This window comes from Nomascus leucogenys, chromosome 5, assembly GCF_006542625.1.
Source record: "Nomascus leucogenys isolate Asia chromosome 5, Asia_NLE_v1, whole genome shotgun sequence".
Taxonomy (NCBI): domain Eukaryota; kingdom Metazoa; phylum Chordata; class Mammalia; order Primates; family Hylobatidae; genus Nomascus; species Nomascus leucogenys.
Genome location: NC_044385.1, coordinates 12,985,757 through 13,008,491, shown reverse-complemented (window position 1 = coordinate 13,008,491; position 22,735 = coordinate 12,985,757). Strand labels below are relative to the sequence as shown.

At 43.8% G+C, this 22,735-nt stretch overlaps 1 protein-coding gene across 1 annotated transcript in view; it reads right to left on the bottom strand.

Moving 5' to 3' along the window:
- Nucleotides 1-21,195, bottom strand: part of RBM34 (RNA binding motif protein 34) — a 28,398-nt gene extending 7,203 nt beyond the window's left edge. Inside the window, exons 1-6 of the mRNA XM_030812654.1 lie at nucleotides 21,092-21,195; nucleotides 20,811-20,985; nucleotides 20,435-20,571; nucleotides 14,337-14,568; nucleotides 12,147-12,206; nucleotides 7,820-7,863 (exon numbers count right to left, since the gene is read on the bottom strand). Coding sequence (XP_030668514.1) covers nucleotides 7,820-7,863; nucleotides 12,147-12,206; nucleotides 14,337-14,568; nucleotides 20,435-20,571; nucleotides 20,811-20,985; nucleotides 21,092-21,144 — 701 coding nt within the window. The 5' untranslated portion in view covers nucleotides 21,145-21,195. The remainder of the gene's footprint in view (nucleotides 1-7,819; nucleotides 7,864-12,146; nucleotides 12,207-14,336; nucleotides 14,569-20,434; nucleotides 20,572-20,810; nucleotides 20,986-21,091) is intronic.
- Nucleotides 21,196-22,735: the final 1,540 nt, after the last annotated feature.

Sequence of the window (22,735 nt, the reverse complement as noted above, 5' to 3'; positions counted from 1 at the left end):
CAGAATTCCCCACAGCCTGGATTTTGCAACTGCAAGCTCATCAGGTAGTTCAACACAAACCTTTGTCCTCTACATTTCTTGTAAACTGGCAGCTGCATCCAAAGAATGGATCAGACTCAGACGTGACCCCTTTGTCGCGACTGCTGGTGGGTGTTCTGTTCTTTCCAAGGAGTCATGTTATGACTGGTTTTTACCCTTTTGTCAATGACTGCAGCTGCTGCTACTAAATGCCTAAACTCATTAAGTCACTAGGTTTCCAAAATGGTGATATAATTTGGATGGGAGGAGTTAGCAAAAAGGACCTAGTAATGAACACAGATCTTTCCCTGAAGACATCAACCTACTGTTCTGAAGTAACAAAAATGCTACTACACAAATGAGTATCATCAAGAAGGAACTGGAAAATAGTGCCTGACATGACTGATGGCATTCTGTAATAATATACTATACTAATGCTTTTGTATTGATTAAACCAGCTGTGATTTATTGAATGCCTAATATATACCAGACACTCAGCTAGACATTTTATGTATTTCATTTAATCTCACATCTCCAACATGGTGTTTTTTTTCTGATTTTATGAACAAGGAAGCTAAGACTGAAAGAGGTACGTGACTGCGATGAAATGGCAACAAGTGGCTGGCCTAGGACTGAAACCAAGTCTAGCTGACTGTAGAGCCCTGCTCTTTCACACAACACATAGCTGCTGACAACATCCAAATCCATCACATCCTAGTGCACCCCCGGGAACAAATGCTGGAGTTCCGCTTCCATCTAGAATGTAAAAAGCCAGAAAGTGCATCACTCCTGCTCTTACCAGTTAAGAAGAAACCAGATAACCTCTAGCATCATAACTTTTGTTGCAGCCATCAGAGAGCTGAAGTCTTGGGGAAAGCCAGCAGCTAGAAGCTAAGGACAGGCCTGCTCCCTCCAACGAGAGACAGAGGAAGCACTGGCTCTACTGGCTCTATGATGGCCAAGCACAGGGGCAAAATGCTGGGCACCAGACAAGCAGGAAAGATTCCAGCCATGATCTCACTAAAACACTAGAGCTCAGCGTGGGCTGGGCCTGAAACGGAAGTCCTGGAGGCTGCTGACGCAGGAGTATGCACCCATCCTCAGGATCTGCCCCACTGACCTCCACTCCATGGGAAAGGCTGAGATCGCAGCCATGGGTGCCGCAGGCCTGAAGGAGGGAATGGCCAAAGTGTGGGAAAGGCACAAAGCCCCATCTGGATTCTTCTCTTGATGGAGGAGAAGGCTAAGCTGCTAGGGGAGGGATAGCAAACTCTGTCACTCCAGGGCACAGAGAAGACCCCTACAGCCAGAGAAAGGGAGGAGTCCAGCTACCGGAGGAGAGGTGGGAAACATCCTCTGCACAATCCCCACTAAAGGTACAAGGCATTTGGCACAGCTTGGCTGCCCCAGGAAAAAAGCCCTGATCAGGTGCACTCCTGAGACACAGAAACACTAAAACAAGACAGCAGAGACCTTGCTGCGCCCACTCCCACCAGACTACCAAGCCAACTGACAAGCAATAGCACTCTTTTTATTTTGAGACGGAGTTTCGCTCTTGCAGTCCAGGCTGGAGTGCAATGGCACGATCTCGGCTCACTGCAACCTCTAACTCCTGGGTTCAAGCGATTCTCCTGCCTCAGCCTCCCGAGTAGCTGGGATTACAGGCGCACACCACCGCACCTGACTAATTTTTGTATTTTTAGTAGAGACAGGGTTTCACCACGTTGGCCAGGCTGGTCTTGAAATCCTGACCTCAGGTGATCTGCCCACCTTGGCCTCCCAAAGTAATGGATTATAGGCATGAGCCACTGTGCCTGGCCAACTACAGCACTCTCTAAATGAGATCTTCAATAAAACGTAAAACTTTCCATCTTTAAGAGACACCTCTGGGCGGGTGCGGTGGCTCATGCTTATAACCCTAGCACCTTGGGAGGCCGAGGTGGGTGGATCATCTGAGGTCAGGGGTTCGAAACCAGCCTGGCCAACATGGTGAAACCCAGTCTCTACTAAAAATACAAAAATGACCCAAGCGTGGTGGCGCACGCTTGTAATCCCAGCAACCTGGGAGGCTGAGGCAGGAGAATCACTTGAACCCGGGAGGCGGAGTTTGCAGTGAGCTGGGATCGCACCACTGCACTCCAGCCTGGTGACAGAGCAAGGATCCATCTCAAAAAAAAAAAGAGAGACACCTCTAAAAAACTCAGCCACAAACTGGAGCAAAATATCTGAAACACACATAGCAGGAAAAGGTGTTATATCTAGAATATATAAATAACTCCTTACAATTGTATAAAAATAATTTAAAAGTCACTAAAAAATGGGCAAAATTTTTGTACCAACATTTCACCAAAGAATAGATACAAAATAGTAAGCACATAAGATGCTTAACATCTTTAGTCACTGTGGTTGACAAACCTTTAGAATGGCTAAAATTAAATGACAATGCCAAGTGCTGGTGAGGATGTGAAGCAACTGACATTCTCATCGATGATAGCTGGTAGGAATGTAAAATGGTACAAGCACTTTGGAAAACAATTCTGCAGCTTCTTAGAAAGCTAAAATATACCATAAGATCTGGCAATCCAACCAGGCAGTTTCTCAAAAGAAATGATCCGTACCCAAATATTTTTTAGCATTTTTATGTATAATAGCCAAAGGCTGAAATAACCTGAATGTTCATAAACTGGTGAATGGGGCTGGGTGTGATAGCTCACGCCTATAATCCCAGCACTTTGGCAGTCTGAGGCGGGTGGATCACCTGAGGTCAGGAATTTTAGACCAGCCTGGCCAACATGGCAAAGCCCCATCTCTACTAAAAGTATGAAAAAATTAGCTGGGCATGGTGGTATGTGTCTGTAATCCCAGCTGCTTGGGAGGCTGAGGCATGAAAATCACTTGAACCCGGGAGATGGAAGTTGCAGTTAGCAGAGATGGTGCCACTGCACTCCAGCCTGAGCAACAGAGCAAGACTCCATCACAATACAGTACAATACAATACAATACAATACAATACAATACAATACAATACAATACAATACAATACAGTACAGTACAATACAGTACAATACAATACAATACATCACAATAAATACAACACAACACAACACAATAAACAGGTGAATGGAAAAACAAATGGTACTGTCATACAATGGAATACTACTGAGCAATAAAAACGAATTAATTCCCAATGCATTGCAATAATAAGAACATATCTCAGGCACGGTAGCTCAAGCCTGTAATTGCAACACTTTGGGAGGCAAAGGCAGGAGGGCTACTTGAGCTCAGGAGTTCAGGACCAGTCTTGGGCATTAGTGATACCTTGGCTCTACTAAAAACTTAAAAATCAGCCGGATGTGGTGGCGAGCACCTGTAGTCCCAGGTATTTAGGAGGCTGAGGCAGGAGGACTGCTTGAGCCCAGGTGATAAGGCTGCCGTGAGCTATGATCGTGCCGCTGGACTCCAGCCTGAGCGACAGCACAAGACACTGTTCCCCTCCACCAACCCTCTCCCACAAAAAAACAAACCTCAAAATCATTATGCTGAGCAAGTTAGACAAGAGTACATCCTGTATGGTGACTCTATTTATATAAAATTCTGGAAAAAGCAAACTAACACATAGAGACAGAAAGCAAGTGAATGGCTGCCGGAGGACAGAGGTGGAGGGACATATTGCAGAGGATTAGGAAGAAACTCGAGGTGATAAAGTGTTCGGTATCTGGACTATGGCGGTGGTTTCAAGATTGCCTACATATGTTAAAATCGTAAAATTGTACATGTCAAATATATGCAGTTTACTGGAAGTAGCCTTAATAAACTAAAAAAAAAAAAAAAAAAAAAAAAGTTTTTAAACATTTTGGCTATAAGAAAAAGGAAAAAAGTTTTACATGGCAAAATTTCCCATAAGCCAAGTCAAAAAGCCAACAAACTAGGGTGTGGTGGTGTACACCTGTAGTCCCAGCTACTCGGGAGGCTGAGGCAGAATGATTACTTGAGCCTAGGAATTTCAGGCTATAGTGGACTATGATTGAGTCACTGCACTTCTGCTGGAGAACAAAGCAAGACTCTATCTCTTAAAAATAAAATAAGGCCCAGCGCAGTGGCTCATGCCTGTAATCCCAGCACTTTGGGAGGCCAAGGGGGGGCAGATCACCTGACGTTGTGAGTTCGAGACCAGCCTGACCAACATTGGGAAACCCCGTCTCTACTAAAAATACAAAATTAGCCAGGTGTAGTGGCACATGCCTGTAATCCCAACTACTCGGGAGGCTGAGGCAGGAAAATCACTTGAACCAGGGAGGCGGAAATTACGGTGAGCTGAGATCGCGCCATTGCACTCCAGCCTGGGCAACAAGAGCAAAACTCCATCTCAAAAAATAAACTAAATAAATAAATAAATAAATAACAAATGACAAATAGAGAAAAAATATTCATAATTCATGTCACAGAAGGCTGATTCCATGAACATCCCACAGATCAATAAGACTAATAATTCAAATAAAAGAAAGCACAAATGACTCTTAAATTACATGACAAGATGCTCACTCATAAAAGAAATTCAAATTAGAAATACCACACTCAGGTTTCCAACAATCACAAAGCTCAAAAACATACTTTTTTTTTTTTTTTTTGAGATAGGGTCTCACTCTGTCATCCAGGCTGGAGAGTAGTGGTGCAATCATGGTTCACTGCAGCCTCCACTCTCTGGGCTCAAGTGATCCTCCCACCTCGGCCCCCAGAGTAGCTGGACTACAGGCGTGCACCACCTTGCCCAGCTAATTTTTGTATTTCTTTGTAGAGATGGGGTCTCGCCATGTTGCCCAGGCTGGTCTTGAACTCCTAGGTTCATGCAATCCACCCACCTCAGCATCCCAAAGTGCTGGGATTACAGGCACGAGCCATCTTCCCTGGCAAACATACTGTTTTTGTAAAGTAAAAAACTTTACTGTTGGTAAAGATGTGGGAACATAAATAGGTTGCAATCTCTACGTACGAGACAGCAGTCAAAATTATGAATGCAAATACCCTTCTGACTGAGCAATGCCACTGCTAGAAGTTTATCCTGCAGATAAGTTTAGCTTATGTACAAAATTACCTAAGTACAAGGTTACTCATTTACTCCAACATTATTCGTTTTGTTTTGAGAGAGCTGGTCTTGCTTGTCGCTCAGGCTACAGTGCAGTGGTGTGATTACAGTTCACTGCAGCCTCAAGCTCCTGGGCTCAAGTGATCATCCCACGTCAGCTTCCCAAGTAGCTGGGACTACAAACATGTGCCTCCATGACCAGCTAAAATATTACAGCAGGTTTTTTTTTGTTTTTTTTTTTTTGAAGACAGGGTCTCACTCTGTCACCCAGGCTGGAGTGCCAGTGGCGCAATCACAGCTCCACTTCCTGAGCTCAGGTGTTCCCTCGTCTGATTCCCAAGCAGCTGGGACTACAGTGCACGGCATCATGCCCAGCTAATTTTTTGTAGAGATGGGGTTTTGCCATTTTGCCCAGGGAGGTCCTGGGCCCAAGTGATCTGCCCGCCTTGGCCTCTAACGGTACTGAGATTACAGGCGTGAGCCACTGCACCTGGCCTCTAGCATTATTTGTAATGGCCATGAGACTGGGAAAAAACTTTATGTCCATCAGTGGGAGATTTGATAAAATAAATTAAAGCACACCTACAGAATACTCTAAGAAAAAGGGCATTTTTTAAAAATGCTATACAAATAATCACTTTCACACCAATATAAACAGATCTCCAAGTTGTACTAAGTAGAAAAAGGGAAGGTGTGGAGTAGTGCATATGTTGAATACCAGTGAGTTAAAATGTTTTATGTGGGAAGAAGAACATCTATGCGCATCGGTTTTTAAATGCTAAGATGTCTCTAGAAGCTTACATAAGAAACGAAAAACACTTGCCTAGGGTAGGGAATTGGCTGACTAGAGAAAAGGTGTATAATTAAATTTTTTTCATTTATTTATTTTGAGACACGATAAAATGTTAATTTATAAACATTTCTTTTTCCTTAACATTTTTTTTTTTTTTTTTTGAGACAGAGTCTCGCTCTGTCTCCCAGGCTGGAGCGCAATGGCGCAATCTGGGCTTACTGCAACCTTCGTCTCCTGGGTTCAAGCAATTCTCTTGCCTCAGCCTCCCGAGTAGCTGGGACTACAGGCATGCGCCACCACACCCCGCTAATTTTTCTATTTTTAGTAGGGACAATGTTTTGCCATGTTGGCCAGGCTGGTCTCAAACTCCTGGCCTCAAGTGATCCGCCCACCTCGGCCTCCCAAAGTGCTGGGATTACAGGTGTGAGCCACCACACTCAGCCATCATTAAATTTTAAATTAAAAACAACAACAAAAAGGCAGTGGCTCATGCTCGTAATCCCACTGCTTTAGAAGGCTGAGGCAGAAGGACTGCTTGAAGCCAGGGGTTCAAGACCAGCCTGAAAACATAGTGAGACTCTATGTCTACAAAAAAATAAAATAAAATAAATTAGCCAGGGTGGTGTGCACACCTGTAGTCCCAGGTACTGGGGACACTGAGATGGGAGCATCACTCGAGCCCAAAAGTTTAAGGCTACAGTAAGCCAAGATCTTGCCACTGCACTCCAGCCTGGGTAACAGAGCAAGAGCTTGTATGTTAAAAACACAAAACAAAACAAAGAAACAAAAAAACAATGAGATGGGGCTGGAGGAGAAGCTGATGGTATGGTGTGAAAATTCCAATTTTCTAACATATCCCACTAAACTCCTCAGTAGTACTTGTACATACACCTGTCAGAACCTCTGTTTCTGTTCAAATTTAGGTTCCTGGGTTTCAACCTCATACAGAAATAAAAGTATGACTCAAAAAGAAGGTTTGTATCTTACTAAGGTTTCTAGTCTCCACAGCACCGAACAATGCCTGGTATCTAGGAGGATCTGCATCTTTGGTTACCTCAGCAAACACTGTGGGAATCTATATATTTACCAAGTCTTAACTATACACCTGGCACTGTGATGGTTACGAGGAAAAACTGGTGAAGACCTGGTCGGCCAAATAACTCCAAATGGAGACTGAATATTGAAATGAAGTCACCAAGATGTCCAAAGGGACTGTTGTCATACAAAAGTTTGACAGAACAGGATTCCCAGAAATGTTTCTAAAGTACATTATTGTATTTTATCTAATATAAAGAAATATCTGCTTATAAACTTCACCATTTCAGGTACCATTAAGACAGAAAAACACCCAAGATATGAGACTAATAGGAAATAGGCATAAAACTGAAAGCAAATGAAAAATAAGCCTTCCATATGGAAGGGCGAACAAGGAGACTTGCAGGTTTCATTCTTGACACTGAGTGAGAAACAAAAAAATCCCCTGAGCACCGGAAACACGCCACCACCAGTGTGGTCCAAAACCCTCAAACAGAGAACGCCAAGTGGTCACAGGCTGGCAGTATACCCAGGTGACCAGCACAAGCAAACATGAATTCTCTCTGGAAAAACACAGGAAATATGGCATTTGTAATCTGTACGAGAAAATTTAGGCATGAAGCTTTACACTCTCTTCCAAACACTAACAACATTCTTAAAATTTCTCATGGCTCATTTTCCAGTAATATTTTCTATGACTCTATAATTTATATTATGGCTTAAAGAAAAACGTGACAAATTTAAAGCCTCTCAAATACAGAAGCAAAGAGTCAATCATGCTCTATTATCCAAATATATTAATAAAATCTATGCAATTTTTAAGAAATGGTCTCACTTTTTAGCCAAAAAGGAAGTTTAAGGTGACTCCCTTCCTCTGATTATAGACTTACTTTATTGCTGCCAACTTTTTGGATAGAGTTCCCTCTGCTGGAATCTTTTAAGAGAAAAAAAAAGTATTAAAGACAGTATTTGAAATATTACCTCAAGTTAATATTTTAAGTGAAGTCTAAATATCTAACTCCAGTATACTGTGATAAAAAACATTCTAGGGAAATGAACAAATCAGAAATAATTGTCCTAATTTTTTTTTTTTTCTTCTGTTTTTTTGAGACGGAGTCTCACACTGTCACCCAGGCTGGAGTGCAGTGGCATGATCTCAGCTCACTGCAAGCTCCGCCTCCCGGGTTCACAACATTCTCCTGCCTCAGCCTCCTGAGTAGCTGGGACTAAAGGCACCCGCCACCAAGCCTGGCTAATTTTTTGCATTTTTAGTAGAGATGGGGTTTCACCAGGTTAGCCAGGATGGTCTCGATCTCCTGACCTCATGATACACCCACCTCAGCCTCCCAAAGTGCTGGGATTACTAACGAGCCACCGTGCCCGGCCAGTCATCCTAATGCTATATGAAATGAAGCTCGTGGCTTAGGATAAGTTTTTCCAATGAAACCATCATGCTCAGATTTAACAGGCAGGGACTCAAAAACCCAGACAGAAGTTAAGATACTGGGCTCTCAAATTGCATCAGTTCACTCCTACAGGGAGGACGCCAGGAAGAGACACCAACGATGAAAGACACATGAAAAATGTAAGGAAAAGGCCGGGCGCGATGGCTCACGCCTGTAATCCCAGCACTTTGGGAGGCCGAGGCAGGCGGATCACGAGGTCAGGAGGTCGATACCATCCTGGCTAACACGGTGAAACCCCGTCTCTACTAGAAATACAAAAAAATTAGCTGGACGTGGTGGTGGGCGCCTGTAGTCCCAGCTACTCGGGAGGCTGAGGCAGGAGAACGGCGTGAACCTGGGAGGTGGAGCTTGCAGTGAGCAGAGATCACACCACTGCACTCCAGCCTGGGCGACAGAGCGAGACTCCGTCTCAACAAAAAAAAAAAAAAAAAAAAGGAAAAATGTTAAGGAAAAAGAAATGTTTATGAATTAACATTTTATCATGTATTCTAATACAATTTTTAAATATGTCTAACTAAACTGATGAATAATATAAAAAGACATATTATATCACCTGTATCTCTAAGAGTTTATATATTCTAATAGGCAAAAAAATGCATGGTGTCCATTATGCAGGTATGGGAATCCCCTTTATATTCAGGTTCACTTTATTTTCAGTCATATATAGCCTCCTTTAAGAGTGGATAGGGTAGGTAGGGAAAACTTTATGGAAGAAGCAGAAATACATGTCAACAACTACAGCTGTCGACAACATGCCAAATGCAGCCAGGTACTGAGAAGATCAAGGTGAAAAGATACCAACCCTGCAAGTTGACAATCTAGAACATAAATGCCATGTAGGGCAGTTATTATAAATATTTTCTGGAAAACCTATTTTCTTTCTCAGTAACCTGATAGTTTACATAGTAAAACTATGAAATTTTAACTATTTCTTCTGTGTGCAGTTTATCTTGCTAAAATTGCTAACATAGTCAAACTCTCAAACCTCAAAAAAAACAGTACAAGACATAGAAATGTCTAAATGAATAATCAACATGTGAATGACATCATCGAAACACATTTATTGGGTGCCTTCTGTACAGGATCTACATCCCGTTATTTGTTTGGTTTTGTATTATTTTGTTTGTTTTTGAGACAGAATCTCGCTTTGTCGCCCAGGCTGGAGTGCAGTGGCACAATCTCGGCTCACTGCAAACTCTGCCTCTCAGGTTCAAGTGATTCTCCCACCTCAGCCTCCCAAGTAGCTGGGATTACGGGCCCCCACCACCATGCCCAACTAGTTTTTGTATTTTTAGTAGAAACGGGGTTTTGCCATGTTGGCCAGGCTGGTCTCCAACTTCTGAACTCAAGTGATCCTCCTTGACCTCCCAAAGTGCTGGGTTACAGGCATCAGCCACTGCACCCGGCCTACATCCTGTCATTAAAGAGATCAATAAATAAGTACAACATAAGGCAATAAAGTACAGGAATAATGCAGAGGAAAAAATATTTAATGACATAAAGTATCAGAAAAGCTTTGAAGAAGGGACATTTTAGCCGCATACTGAAAAATACTTTCATAGGCAAAAATGGTACCTTAAGGAAGGATTCCAGGCTAAACAAATGGACTGGCAAAGGGACAAAGGTGAGAAAACCCATGTGTAGAGGAACACAGGACGGGCGGGGCCATACTGGAGAACTGTGAGGCTAAGAATTAAGGATGTATTTCACTGACAGAATAATTAACACAATGTAAACAAGAAGAAGGTGCTGGTAACCCAAGAAGAAGTAAGGCACAGTTTTGTAATCATAGCTTACAGTCTGGTGGAGGAGGCAAACAACAATTTCAGTAGAGTGTACTAAGTACTGTAATGAGGGATGGGTGCTGTCAAATGCATAGCAGGGACACACTGGTAGCCTCGAGACTGGGGAGAATCAAGGCAGGCTCCCCAAAGGGGAGAAGGCAATAGCAGGCCCAGTGAGGGGTGTGTGTGTGGCGGCTGGGGAGGCAGGGGGGAAGGGCGTTTCATTAATGCAAGGCAGGGAAAGAGGTAAGGGTTCCAGGAAGAAGAGCTTCAGTAAGACTGAGTTGACAGTGTTTTGTTGGACAAATTAGAGGAAGACTGAAGGTAGGAACTACAATAGGCCTCTGCAACTATTCTGACAGGAGGTAATGAGAATTTAGGTAGGATAAGGAAAAAAGAAAGGAATGACTCATATTAGGAAGAAATCACAGTTGAAAAATGGGCAGGAATGGCAAACACTAGCATGGGTGAGCCAATGAACAGTCCAAGGCAACCACAAAACCTGCAGCCTGGGTGCCACTAAATACCACAGAAAAATCAGCAGGCAGCATAGAGTTGGGGTGAGAATGGATGGAAGTAAGCAGATATACTGAAATCAGAGTCTGGCAAGACACCTACACTAATGCGTCAGCCAAAGGTCTAATACGGGGAAATGGAACTCAGAAGGGCAGACAAAAGATATGTGATAAGAGTGAGAAATAAATACCCTGACAGAAATTATGGGCACTGTCAAAGCTTTGGGTAATGTCTACTTCTATAGAAGTGGGCAGTTGTGCCTCCTCTAACATTTGGCAATTCCTGAAGATATTTTCCATTGTTAAACTGAGGTGCAGGGGGCGCTACCAGCATCTAGTGGGTAAAGACCATGGATGTTACTAAACATCCTATAATACAAAGGGCAGCCTCCAACAACAAAGAATTATCCAGCCCAAAATGTCAACTGTATGGAGGTTGAGAAACTCTATTCTAGAGAATCACATGAGAAAGAGCAATTAGAAACATGAAAGAGGGTAAGCGCAGTGGCTCACGCCTGGAATCCCAGCACTTTGGGAGGCTGAGGCAGGTGAATCACCTGAAGTCAGGAGTTTGAGACCGGCCTGGATAACATGGTGAAACCCTGTCTCGACTAAAAATACAAAAATTAGCCGGGCGTGGTAGCACACACCTGTAATCCCAGCTACTTGGGAGGCCGAGGCATGAGAATTGCTTGAACCCAGGAGGCGAAGGGTGCAGTGAGCCGAGAACACACCACTACACTCCAGCCTGGGTGAGACACAGCAAGACTCTGTCTCAAAAAAAAAAAAATAGAATAAACATTTCCTATATTCTAATATACATTAATTATGTAATAGTGTCCAAAAATGTACACTATGGTACGTCAACTAACTATGCCTATGCAGTTAAAGAAAAAAAAATCATGTATGGCAAAACCAAATATAAATGATACTTATTTCCTGCTCCAAAGAATGATGCTATAACTGGTCCAGAGTGCTAAGCTGGTAAAATCCAACTCACTTCTATAAAGTTTTAATATTAAATTGACTTAAATACTTTATCTGTCTGTGCTCAGAGAACAAAGACTGTTTGCAGCAATCATACCCACCTCCCACACTAATACGTATGATGGGACACAGGAAGAGAATGCCTAGGATTCTAGCAATGATAATCAGTATTAACTTTTCAGCCTATTCTGTTGACACAGTAAATAAGTCACCCATCCACCCTCCAAAGTACATTGCAGGCTTTCATAGCAAGAGTATCATTTTATTAAGTAAACTCACTACATTATTTAAAAAGTCCAAGAGTCAGCAGTAGATAATAAGAGCAACTCTTTTCTTGGGTTAAATTTGAACCTATTGATTCAAAAGGTTAAAGTGCTCCACCATCTCACTAACAGCAAGAAGTTAATCTGATTTAAATGCAATAAATTTTCATATTATGTAATTTTATGGGGGAATGAAACATACCAGAGAACGAAATCGTACAGATTCTATTTGTCCATACTCTTTAAAAAATGACTTCAGCTTCTAAAATTAAAAAAAAATACATACACATTAGCTCACCTTCAGAACATCAAATAAGTGCTACGAAAAGGAATTAAGAAAAATTGTCTGATAATCCTTTACTGCCAGGTTTGTTTTTGTTTTTTTTTTTTTGAGACAGAGTCTTGCACTTTCGCCCAGGCTGGAGTGCAGTGGTATGATCTCAGCTCACTACAACCTCTGCCCCTGCGGCTTCAAGTGATTCTCATACCTCAGCCTCCCACGTAGCTGGGATTACAGGCGCCCGCCACCATGCTCAGCTAATTTTTGTATTTTTAGTAGAGACGGGGTTTCGTCATGTTGGCCAGTTTGGTCTGGAACTCCTGACTTCAGGTGATCCAATCGCCTCAGCCTCTTGAAGTGCTGGGATTACAGGCACGAGCCACCGCACCTGGCCTACTGCCAGTTTTTAACATCATTTCAGGAAAGTAGGTGACTATTCAGTTGGATGAACAAAAAAATTTTACTGAAACTTGTGAGACTCTGTCTCAAAAAAAAACAAAACAAAACACACAATTCAAGCTCCTATTAATATCCATTGGATGTATGCTTTTCTTTCAATCTTTTATAACCTTTATCACATGTAAATTAAGGATAGACTTGTAACTTCCATAGATTCTCTCATGTTTTCACATTGGTTTAAACCAGGAATAAACTTTTTTTTTTTTTTGAGATAGAGTCTCACTCACTGTCACCCAGGCTGGAGTGCAGTGGCACCATCTTGGCTTCTGCAACCTCCCCCTCCTGGGTTCAAGCAATTCTCTGCCTCAGCCTCCAAAGTAGCTGGGATTACAGGCATGTGTCACCACACCCAGCTAATTTTTGGGACTTTTAGTAGAGAAGGGGTTTCACCATGTTGGCCAAGCTGGTCTCGAACTCCTGACCTCAGGGGATCCGCCCGCCTTGGCCTTCCAGAGTGCTGGGATTACAAGCGTGGGCCACCACGCCTGGCCTCAAAAAGGCTTTTCTACTGTTTTTAATCAAGTAGAGTTTAAATTGTCCTTCAAAATATGAGCAGGATGCCAAGCTAAGGATTGCAACAGTTACTCTCACATGAACATGCAGAAGCAAAGGGCAGGTTTTGCTTCAATGATCCTCATACAACGGAAGAAACTCAGGACATCTTCATTCTTTAAACAACACATATTTACTATGCACAAGGCACCATTTCAGGTGTCAAGAGACAGAACGAGGCCGGGTGCGGTGGCTCATGCCTGTAATCCCAGTACTTTGGGAGGCCGAGGCGGACGGATCACAAGGTCAGGAAATCGAGACCATCCTGGCTAGCACAGTGAAACCCCGTCTCTACTAAAAATACAAAAAATTAGCTGGGCGTGGTGGCAGGCACTTGTAGTCCCAGCTACTCGGGAGGCTAAGGCAGGAGAATGGCATGAACCTGGGAGGCGGAGCTTGCAGTGAGTGGAGATCGCGCCACTGCACTCCAGACTGGGCAACAGGGTGAGACTCTGTCTCAAAAAAAAAAAAAAGAAGAGAGACAGAATGATGAAAAAAGAGGATCAGGCCCAGTGGCTCATGCCTGAAGTCCCAGCACCTTGGAAGGCTAAGGAGGGCAGATCGCTTGAGCCCAGGAATTTGAGACCAGCCTGGGCAACATAGCGAGACCCTGTCTCCACAAAAAAAACCACAAAAATTAGCCAGACATGGTGGTGTGTGCCTGTAGTCCCAGCTACTCAGGAGGCAGAGGCAGTAAGATCACTTGAGTCCAGGAGTTTGAGGCTGCAGTGAGCAATGATCATGCCACTACCCTCCAGCCTAGGTGAGAGTGAGAACCTGTCTTGAAAAAGAAAAGAAAAAAGTAAAACATCTTTAAACATGGAGCTTACTTTCTAGTGACATATAACAGGAGATAAGGCTAAAAGAAAGAAACCAGGCAGGAGGTCACTGCAATATTCAAATATAATCTGCAAAAGCCTGAATTGGCAGGGACTACAGGAATGAAAAGGAGGGGGTGGATATTGGAATCCATTTATATTAGGATGATTTATGTAATAATTTACAATGAAGTTACATCCATGACTTATTAGTGAATGCTTATTCAACACAGGAAGAACAAAGTTATTAACTTCTCTGAACTTTTACTATATACAAACTCACCTTCTTATTAAATGTAACAGGCAAATTCCCAACAAACACAGTTCTCTCATTCTTTAATCTCTCTTCTTCTTGGTTGATTTGAATTTTCTTTCTTTGACTGACAACTGTGTCATCTATATCATCAAGTATTTTTCTATCTGCTACTTTAACACCAGGTTGAGAATTTTTCCTTTTCTGCCCTTGTTTCTGGTGAATTTCTTCCTCTAAATCAGCACTTGCTAGAGCGCTTTCCCTTTTTAAGGCAAAAAATAAAACAAAATAAGCAGTAAGAGTCATGCCAGTTAGGTCTAGTATTTGACAAAGCACAGCCCTACCCTCCCGACTAGAAGTATTTCCCAATGTCTTCTGAATTTTCCTAGATTTATCACTCACAAATGTATCAAAATTTTTAGAGCAGCGCTATCTAGAAACTGACTAGTATCTTTAGGAAAAAAATGATTTAACTCAAGAGTTAGAAAAAGTTAAGCTAATTTTTATTTTTTTTTTGAGACAGGGTCTTGCCCTGTCACCCAGGCTGGAGGGTAGCAGCGTTATCACAGCTCACTGCAGCCTCAACCTCCCAGGCTCAGGCAATCCTCCCACCTCACCCAGGCTGGAGTGCAATAATGCAATTTCAGCTCACTGCAGCTTCTGCCTCTTGAGTTCAAGCGATTCTCCTGCCTCAGCCTCCCAAGTAGCTGGGATTACAGGTGGCTGCCATCACGCCAGGCTAATTTTTATATTTTTAGTAGAGATGGCGTTTCACCATGTTGGCCAGTCTGGTCTTGAACTCCTGACGTCAAGTTATCTGCCCACCTCGGCCTCCCAAAGTGCTGAAACTAAAGGTGTGAGCCACCGTGCCTAGCCTTTTATACATACATATATACATGTGTGTATATACACACATATACATATGTGTGTATATACACACATATACATGTGTGTATATAGACACACGTGTGTGTGTATATATATACATATATGTGTGTGTGTGTATATATATACATATATGTGTGTGTGTGTATATATATATATATATATATATATATATTTTTTTTTTTTTTTTTTTTTTTTTTTTTTGAGACAGAGTCTAGCTCTGTCTGCCAGACCGGAGTATAGTGGCGCAATCTCGGCTCACTGCAACCTCTGCCTCCCTGGTTCACAACGATTCTCTTGCCCCAGCCTCCCAAGTAGCTGGGATTACAGGCGCCTGCCACCATGCCCAGTAGAGACGGGGTTTCACTGTGTTGGCCAGGCTGGTCTCCAACTCCTGACCTCTTGATCCACCTGCCTTGGCCTCCCAAAGTGTTGTGATTACAGGCATGAGCCACCGCGCCCAGTCTCCTTTTATATGTTTTTGTAGAGACAGGGTTTTGCTATGTTGCCCAGGCTGGTCTTGAACTCCTGAGCTCAAGCCATTCGCCCACCTCAGCCTCCCAAAGTGCTAGGGTTACAGGCGTGAACCACTGCACCTGGCAAGAATAAGTGAAGCTCAATTTTTGAACATGTTAAATCTGCCAGGCAACAGCAGCAGCAAGTTCATCTAAACAAAAGCTGATTCACTTAAAGCTCTTGGAGATTTAGTTTACACTCTATCAATGCCTAATTTCATTTTCTACTCTAGATCTTTAGGGGCACTATCACACTCCCTGAGAGTCTAAAAAGGTTAATACAGCAGCAGAGTACTTAGTCTGTACAAGCAATATGGCCGATAGGAAAAACCAGATTCCCTACTTCTAATACTTCTGTAATATTTAAAGGACTCTTACCAAAAGTAAATTGAGAAACGGTAAATACAATATAAAGTATTGCTGGATAGGGATAAGCAAGGTCTGAGCATCAATCTGAAAGGAGAACTAAAGGATATTAAGGAGTGAGGGAAGAGAAGAGCTAGTAAGAATCATAAAAATGACTCACTCATCAGCAAATATTTACCAGGTTCCTACTCAGTTCTAGGCTCTGAGGATACAAAGATAAAGAAACAATCAAAGGCCTCCAACAGTGTAGTGAAGAGACAGACCAAGTTCACAGTAACATGGTAACAGCTACAATACATGGTATGCAAACATAAACGAGAAAGGCTTCTCAGAGGAGGAAATCAGTGTCTGGCACACAGTCCAATAAAAGCTGACTGTTATTACTCCTCCCTGAGGACAGGGTCCATGTCTAGTGTTTTGCCCACTACAGTATATAAAGTACCCAGCAGGAGTGAAAGGAAACGAGACAGTACAGTAGGGTGGGAACCAGGTCAGGAGAGACCTTCAATGTTACACGAAAGTGCTTAGATTTTATCCTACTGAAGATGAGGAGACACTGAAGACTTTGAGAGCATCTAAAAAATATCATTTGAGCAGAAGAGTGGAAGATAATTAGAAAGGGGATAAGGTTGGAGAAGGGAGACCAGTAAGGAGATGGTTACAACAGTGTGTATCTGAGAAGACTGACCAGACTCACCAGAGCAGGGAAAGAGGTGAAGACGAAAAGGCAGAGTAAAGAGATAATTAAAAAACAGCATCATCAGGACTTGGCAACTGATTAGCTAAGCAAGGAGAGGAAAGAAGACAGGACGACTCTAGGGCCACTAACTTAGGCAACTAGAAGGCTAGTGGTAGCGCTCATGCCAAGGAACAGGTCTGATGAGAATGATGAGCTCCCAGTGGAGCATTCTTACCTGGAGGTACATATGGAATAAAGAAGTGCAAATGCCAGGAGGCAAACAAACATACACATCTGGAGATCAGGAGAGAGATCACGCTGGACACAAGAGATACTGCCCCCAACAAAGGGTGACAAAGGGTCACAAGGACATGACCAAGAATGAGACCCCTGAGGGAAATGCACATTTAAAGAGTAGTCAGAGGAAAAGATACCACAGTAACACCAAGAAGAATTGGCAAGAGGACAATCAGAAGAGATTTCTCTCAGAGAATCCAATAGCTTCAACAAGAAAAGCAGCCACGTGAAAGGTTAACAGAGGACTCATAAGACAAAAGCTGCACTGCCCATTACATATGTCAGAGAGGTCAGGGTGGCCTCAGTGAGCACTGCTTCAGTGGCACAGTCAGGACGGAGAATAAAACCCACCACGACCAGAATGCAAATGCACGGAAGGGTGAACAGATCAAGAAAAGGGAGAAAGTACAAGAACAGACTACTTTTCCTAAAAGCTAGACTGAAGGGAAGGACTGTGGGAATGGTAGCAAACAGAGACATGCAATTACGTGGCTTTTTTTTTTTTGGCGGTTAGGGGGAATGACCTTTTTAAAGATTAGAATCTTGAGCATGTCTATATAGCAGAAAGAGGGATAAGGACCGGGCACGGTGGCTCACGCCTGTAATCCCAGCACTTTGGGAGGCCAAGGCAGGTGGCTCACCTGAGGTCAGGAGTTCGAGGCCAGCCTGGCCAACATGGTGAAACCCCATCTCTACCAACAAAATACAAAAATTAGCTGGTCGGCCGGGCGCGGTGGCTTAAGCCTGTAATCCTAGCACTTTGGGAGGCCGAAGTGGGCGGATCACGAGGTCAGAAGTTTGAGACCATCCTGGCCAACATGGTGAAACCCTGTCTCTACTAAAAATACACAAAAATTAGCAGGGCATGGTGGCAGGCGCCTGTAGTCCCAGCTACTCAGGAGGCTGAGGCAGGAGAATCGCATGATCCCGGGAGGCAGAGCTTGCAGTGAGCTGAGATGGTGCCACTACACTCCAGCCTGGGGGACAGAGCCCGACTCTGTCTCAAAAAAAAAAAAAAAATTAGCTGGGCGTCGTGGTGGGCGCTTGTAATCCCAGCTACTCAGGAGTCTGAGGCAGGAGAATCGCTTGAACCCAGAGGCAGAGGGTGCAGTGAGCCAAAATTGCACTGTTGCTCTCCAGCCTGGGCGACAACAGCGAAACTCCATCTCAAAACAAAAAAAAAAAAAAAAAAAAAAAAAAGAGGGATAAGGGAAAGAGGGGAACGTGGATGGATCTGACAGCACAATCCCTAAAAAGGCAGAACATATGTGGTACACACAGCACACAGGTGGTTGAGTTCATCTTGGACAAGAGGCAAGACACCTTTCTCTAAGAAAGAGGGGAAGAAATAAGCCTGTGTACAGACGCATTAAGTTTAAATAGGAGGACAAAAAGTAGCAGTTCCCAACTGTTAGTGATTAACAGCTCCAGAACTGGTACAAAGGTCTTCAGTTGAAAGGAGAAAAGGGAAAAGGAAATAAAGGGCTTGAGGAGAGTGGCAAAGAAGAGAGGAATGAAGACTGTTAGCTAGGTACATGTGATGGGATCACTATTTGCATCTTGATTCAAATACACTGTTAAACAACGTTAGGCTGGCCGGGCATGGTGGGTCATGCCTGTAATCCTAGCACTTTGGGAGACGGAGGCAGGAGGATGGTTTGAGCCCAGGAGTTCAGGACTACCCTGGGCAACATAGCAAGACCCTGTTTCTATTTTTTTATTTAAAAAAAAAAAAAAAATGCTGACTGGATCACTTGAGTCCAAGAGTTTGCGACCAGCCTGGGCGACATGGCAAAATCCCGTCTCTACAAAACATACAAAAATTAGTTGGGCATGGTGGTGCATGCCTATAGTCTAAGTGACTCAGGAGGCTGAGGTGGGCGGCTGGATTGAGTCTGAGAAGCAAAGGTTGCAGTGAGCCACAATCGCACCACTGCACTCCAACCTGGGTGACAGAGCCAGACCTTGTCTCAAAAAAAAAAAAAAAAAAAAAAAGTTAATGAGGGAAATGAATAAATTTAAGAACACCAAACTCGGCCAGGTGCAGTGGCTCATGTATATAATCTCAGCACCTTGGGAGGCTGAGGCAGGTAGATCATAAGGTCAAGAGGTCGAGACCAGACTGGTCAATATGGTGACACCCCATCTCTACTAAGAATACAAAAATTAGCTGGGTCTGATGGCGCGCACCCATAGTCCCAGCTGCTCAGTAGGCTGAGGCAGAAGAATCACTTGAATCCGGGAGACGGAGGTTGCAGTGAGTCAAGATTGCGCCACTGCACTCCAGCCTGGGCAACAGAGTGAGGCTCCATCTCAAAAAAAAAAAAAAAAAAAAAAAACTCTTCTCTCTGTCCTGGGATTAAAAAAAACAACCAGACAACAGTAAAAAAAAAAAAAAAAAAAAAAAAAAAAAAAAAATTTTTTTTTAAAAAGCAAACCAGGCCAGGCACAGTGGCTCATGCCTGTAATCCCTGCACTTTGGGAGGCTGAGGTGGGTGGATCACCTGAGGTCAGGAATTCGAGACCAACCTGGCCAACATGATGAAACTCTGTCTCTACTAAAAATACAAAAAAATTAACCAGGCGTGGTGGCACCTGTAATCCCAGCTCCTCGGGAGGCCTGAGGCAGGAAAATCACTTGAACCCGGGAGGTGGAGGTTGCAGTGAGCTGAGATCAGGCCACTGCACTCCAGTCTGGAAACAAAGACCAAAACTCTGCCTCAAAAAAAAAAAAAAAACAAAAAAAACGCAAACCAAATTCTTTTATATACATGCTAAAATATTTATAGATGAAACATAAGTTTTCGTTTTGCTTCCAAATAATGAGGGGGTGGCTGGGCGCGGTGGCTCACACCTGTAATCCCAACACTTTCAGAGGCCAAGGTGGGCAGATCGCTTGAGGTCAGGAGTTCGAGACCTGCCTGGCCAACATGGTGAAACCCTGTCTCCACTAAAAATACAAAAATTAGCTGGGCGTGGTGACGCAGGCCTGTAGTCCCACCTACTCGGGGCTGAGGCAGGAGAATCGCTTGAACCTGGGAAGCGGAGGTTGCAGTGAGCTGAGATCACTGCACTCTACTGCAGCCTGGGAGTGGCATCAAGACTCCATCTCAAAACAAACAAACAAAAACAAATAATGAGGGGGTATATGAGTGGGGTAAAAATACAAAAAGGTTGGCCAAATATTAGTAATTGCTGATGCTGAGTACATGGGGTTTCTCAGCCTTTTCAACTTTTCTATACGTACTGGATTTTCCATAACAAAAAGTTTGAAAGAAAGTAGAAATATGAAATGAGGTAAAACTAAGACGAATATTGCAAGTATAGGAATGTTAATTTCTTTACCATCTAACTTCTTTAACATCAAATAAGAGAATTTTACCAACCTGTTTGCCAACTTTTTTTCTGCGTTAGTGTGTTTCTTCTTCGCTTTCAGTTTTTTTGCAGGTTCTTGCAAAACTGGTCTTTCAATCTGGGATGTACTTTCTTCCTCCTCATTCCGTTTCGTTTTTTTGATGGTTTCCTTTTTAAAAGTTTGAAGTTAGAGACCCCATACTTTTAGGATTCTGACCCTAAGCCATAATTTAGTCTTTCTAAATAAGCATCTCTTCTCTCTCACTGGTATGTAAGAGTCATGAAAGGTTACTTAAAATGAATCCTGTCTGCCCCTTTAGAAATCACGCTTCACGCGGTAGGTAAGATTGTTTTGTATGTAACTTAGTTCTAACGAGCTTTTTTCGGGAAGAAAGCCCAGTGACTTACTTTAGGCACAGGCACGTACACGGGTTGAATCTGGGGCTCCAGAGAACTGAAGAGAGACGCCAGCCGACCGGTGCCACTTCTGGAATGGTGCTTGCCGCGGAATAAGCTACTGGCGACCTGTCCAACCCTGTAGTCTGCCGGCGGACTCCCGCGAACGCCGTCGTCAGGGTTCTCTCTAGAAACGGACGCCAGAAACTCAGCCACGCCACGCACCACCGCTTCGCCAGCACGAGGGAACGTACAACATCCCTCCCCAGCTACTCGTGCCGCGCGCCACTCACCCGTCCTGGACACTTCTCTTTCTCTTCCGTTTGTACATCCCTTCCAAGGCCATTCTTACTCCGAGGACTCCCAAACGGCAGCTGCGCGCGAACTCGCACTTCCGGGTTCCGGGCACTTCCGCTCTCTAGCCACGCCCCCTCCCCTCCAGGCAGTCGGCCGCGGGGCGGCGGTGAAGGGAGGTGCTTGGTGAGGGAGCGGGTTTGTCCCCGTCGGTTGGTGATCTTCGCCGTTTCAGAGAAGCCTCATTTTGGGAGTGAAGGACGTCTTCTGGGAGTGGTTGAAGCCTGCAGTGTGAAGAATCAGCCAGGCTAGGAGCGGGGTGTCCACCCAAGCCGAGGGAGAAACACGTAGAATACTGACTTGTTGAAAAGGAGGGAGGGAGGTTTGGCAAGAAATGCGGTTGGGGGTGAACGCAGTGGGGTGTTTACAATTTGCTAATCGCTGTGAAGACTACAAAGGAATTCTTTGTACTCTTCTTGCAACTTTTCTGAAATACGACATTATTCCAAAATAAAGACCACAACTCTAACGAGCCACGTCAACATACAATTCGAAAGATTGGAATGCGGACCTGCTATTCTGCCTGGAAAAGTAGATACTTGGCATTCAAAACTCTTCAAGGTGTTCTCAGCCGGTCTTCCCAGACTCATCTCCCTCCAGCCCTTGACATTCTAGCCTGCTTTCTCCACCGCCTCTACAGTTGTTATTCCTGTCCCCTCTGTTGTAACTGCCCTCCTCTTTCCCCTTCTGCAAAATAATGCCCATCCTTCAAGGCGTAGCTCAGATACTGTCTATCTTAGTATTTTTTTGCAGCCAGGCGCGGTGGCTCGCCTGTAATCCTAACACATTTGGAGGCCGAAGCGGGAGGATTGCGTGAGGACTAGGAGTTCGAAACCAGCCTGGTCGATCTGGCAAGACTTACTCTCTATAGAAAACAAATTAGACGGGCACCTTCGCGTTCGGCGCCTGTAGTCCCAGCACTTTGAGAGGCTCAGGCAAGAGGATCCCTTGAGCCCTGGAAGGTGGAGGCTGCAGTGAGCTGTGATCGCACCCCTACACTCCAGCCTAAGCGACAGACCCTGTCTCAAAAAAAAAAAAATTCTTTGCTATTTACAATAGGGATATTATCTTTTCCCAAGCCCCCATGGTACTTACTATAATCATGTTTGGTCTGCTTTAGTGTTAGTTACAGTCTCTTTAGATGTAAAGGCAAGACAGTAAGGATTATGTTTTATTCGTCATGTATGCTGTGTCTCTATTAACTGTACATAGTGAATATTTGTTAAATTGACTCTCAGGGTAATAAAAGATTACTAGTTAAATCATTCAATAGTTTGAGTGGCAAAATAGGATTTGACTTTGTTGTTATTTTCTTTGAGACAAGGTCTTGCTCTGTCACCCAGACTGGAGTGTAGTGGTGAGATCACGGCTCACTGCAGCCTTGACCTCCTGGGCTCAAGCCATTCTCCCACCACGGAGTAGCTGGAACTGCAGGCAGCAGCACCATGCCCAGCTAATTTTTTTTTTTTTTTTTTTTTTTTTTTTTTTTTTTTTTAGACAGAGTCTCGCTCTGTCGCCCAGGCTGGACTGCAGTGGCGCGATCTCGGCTCACTGCAACCTCCGCCTCCCGGGTTCAAGTGATT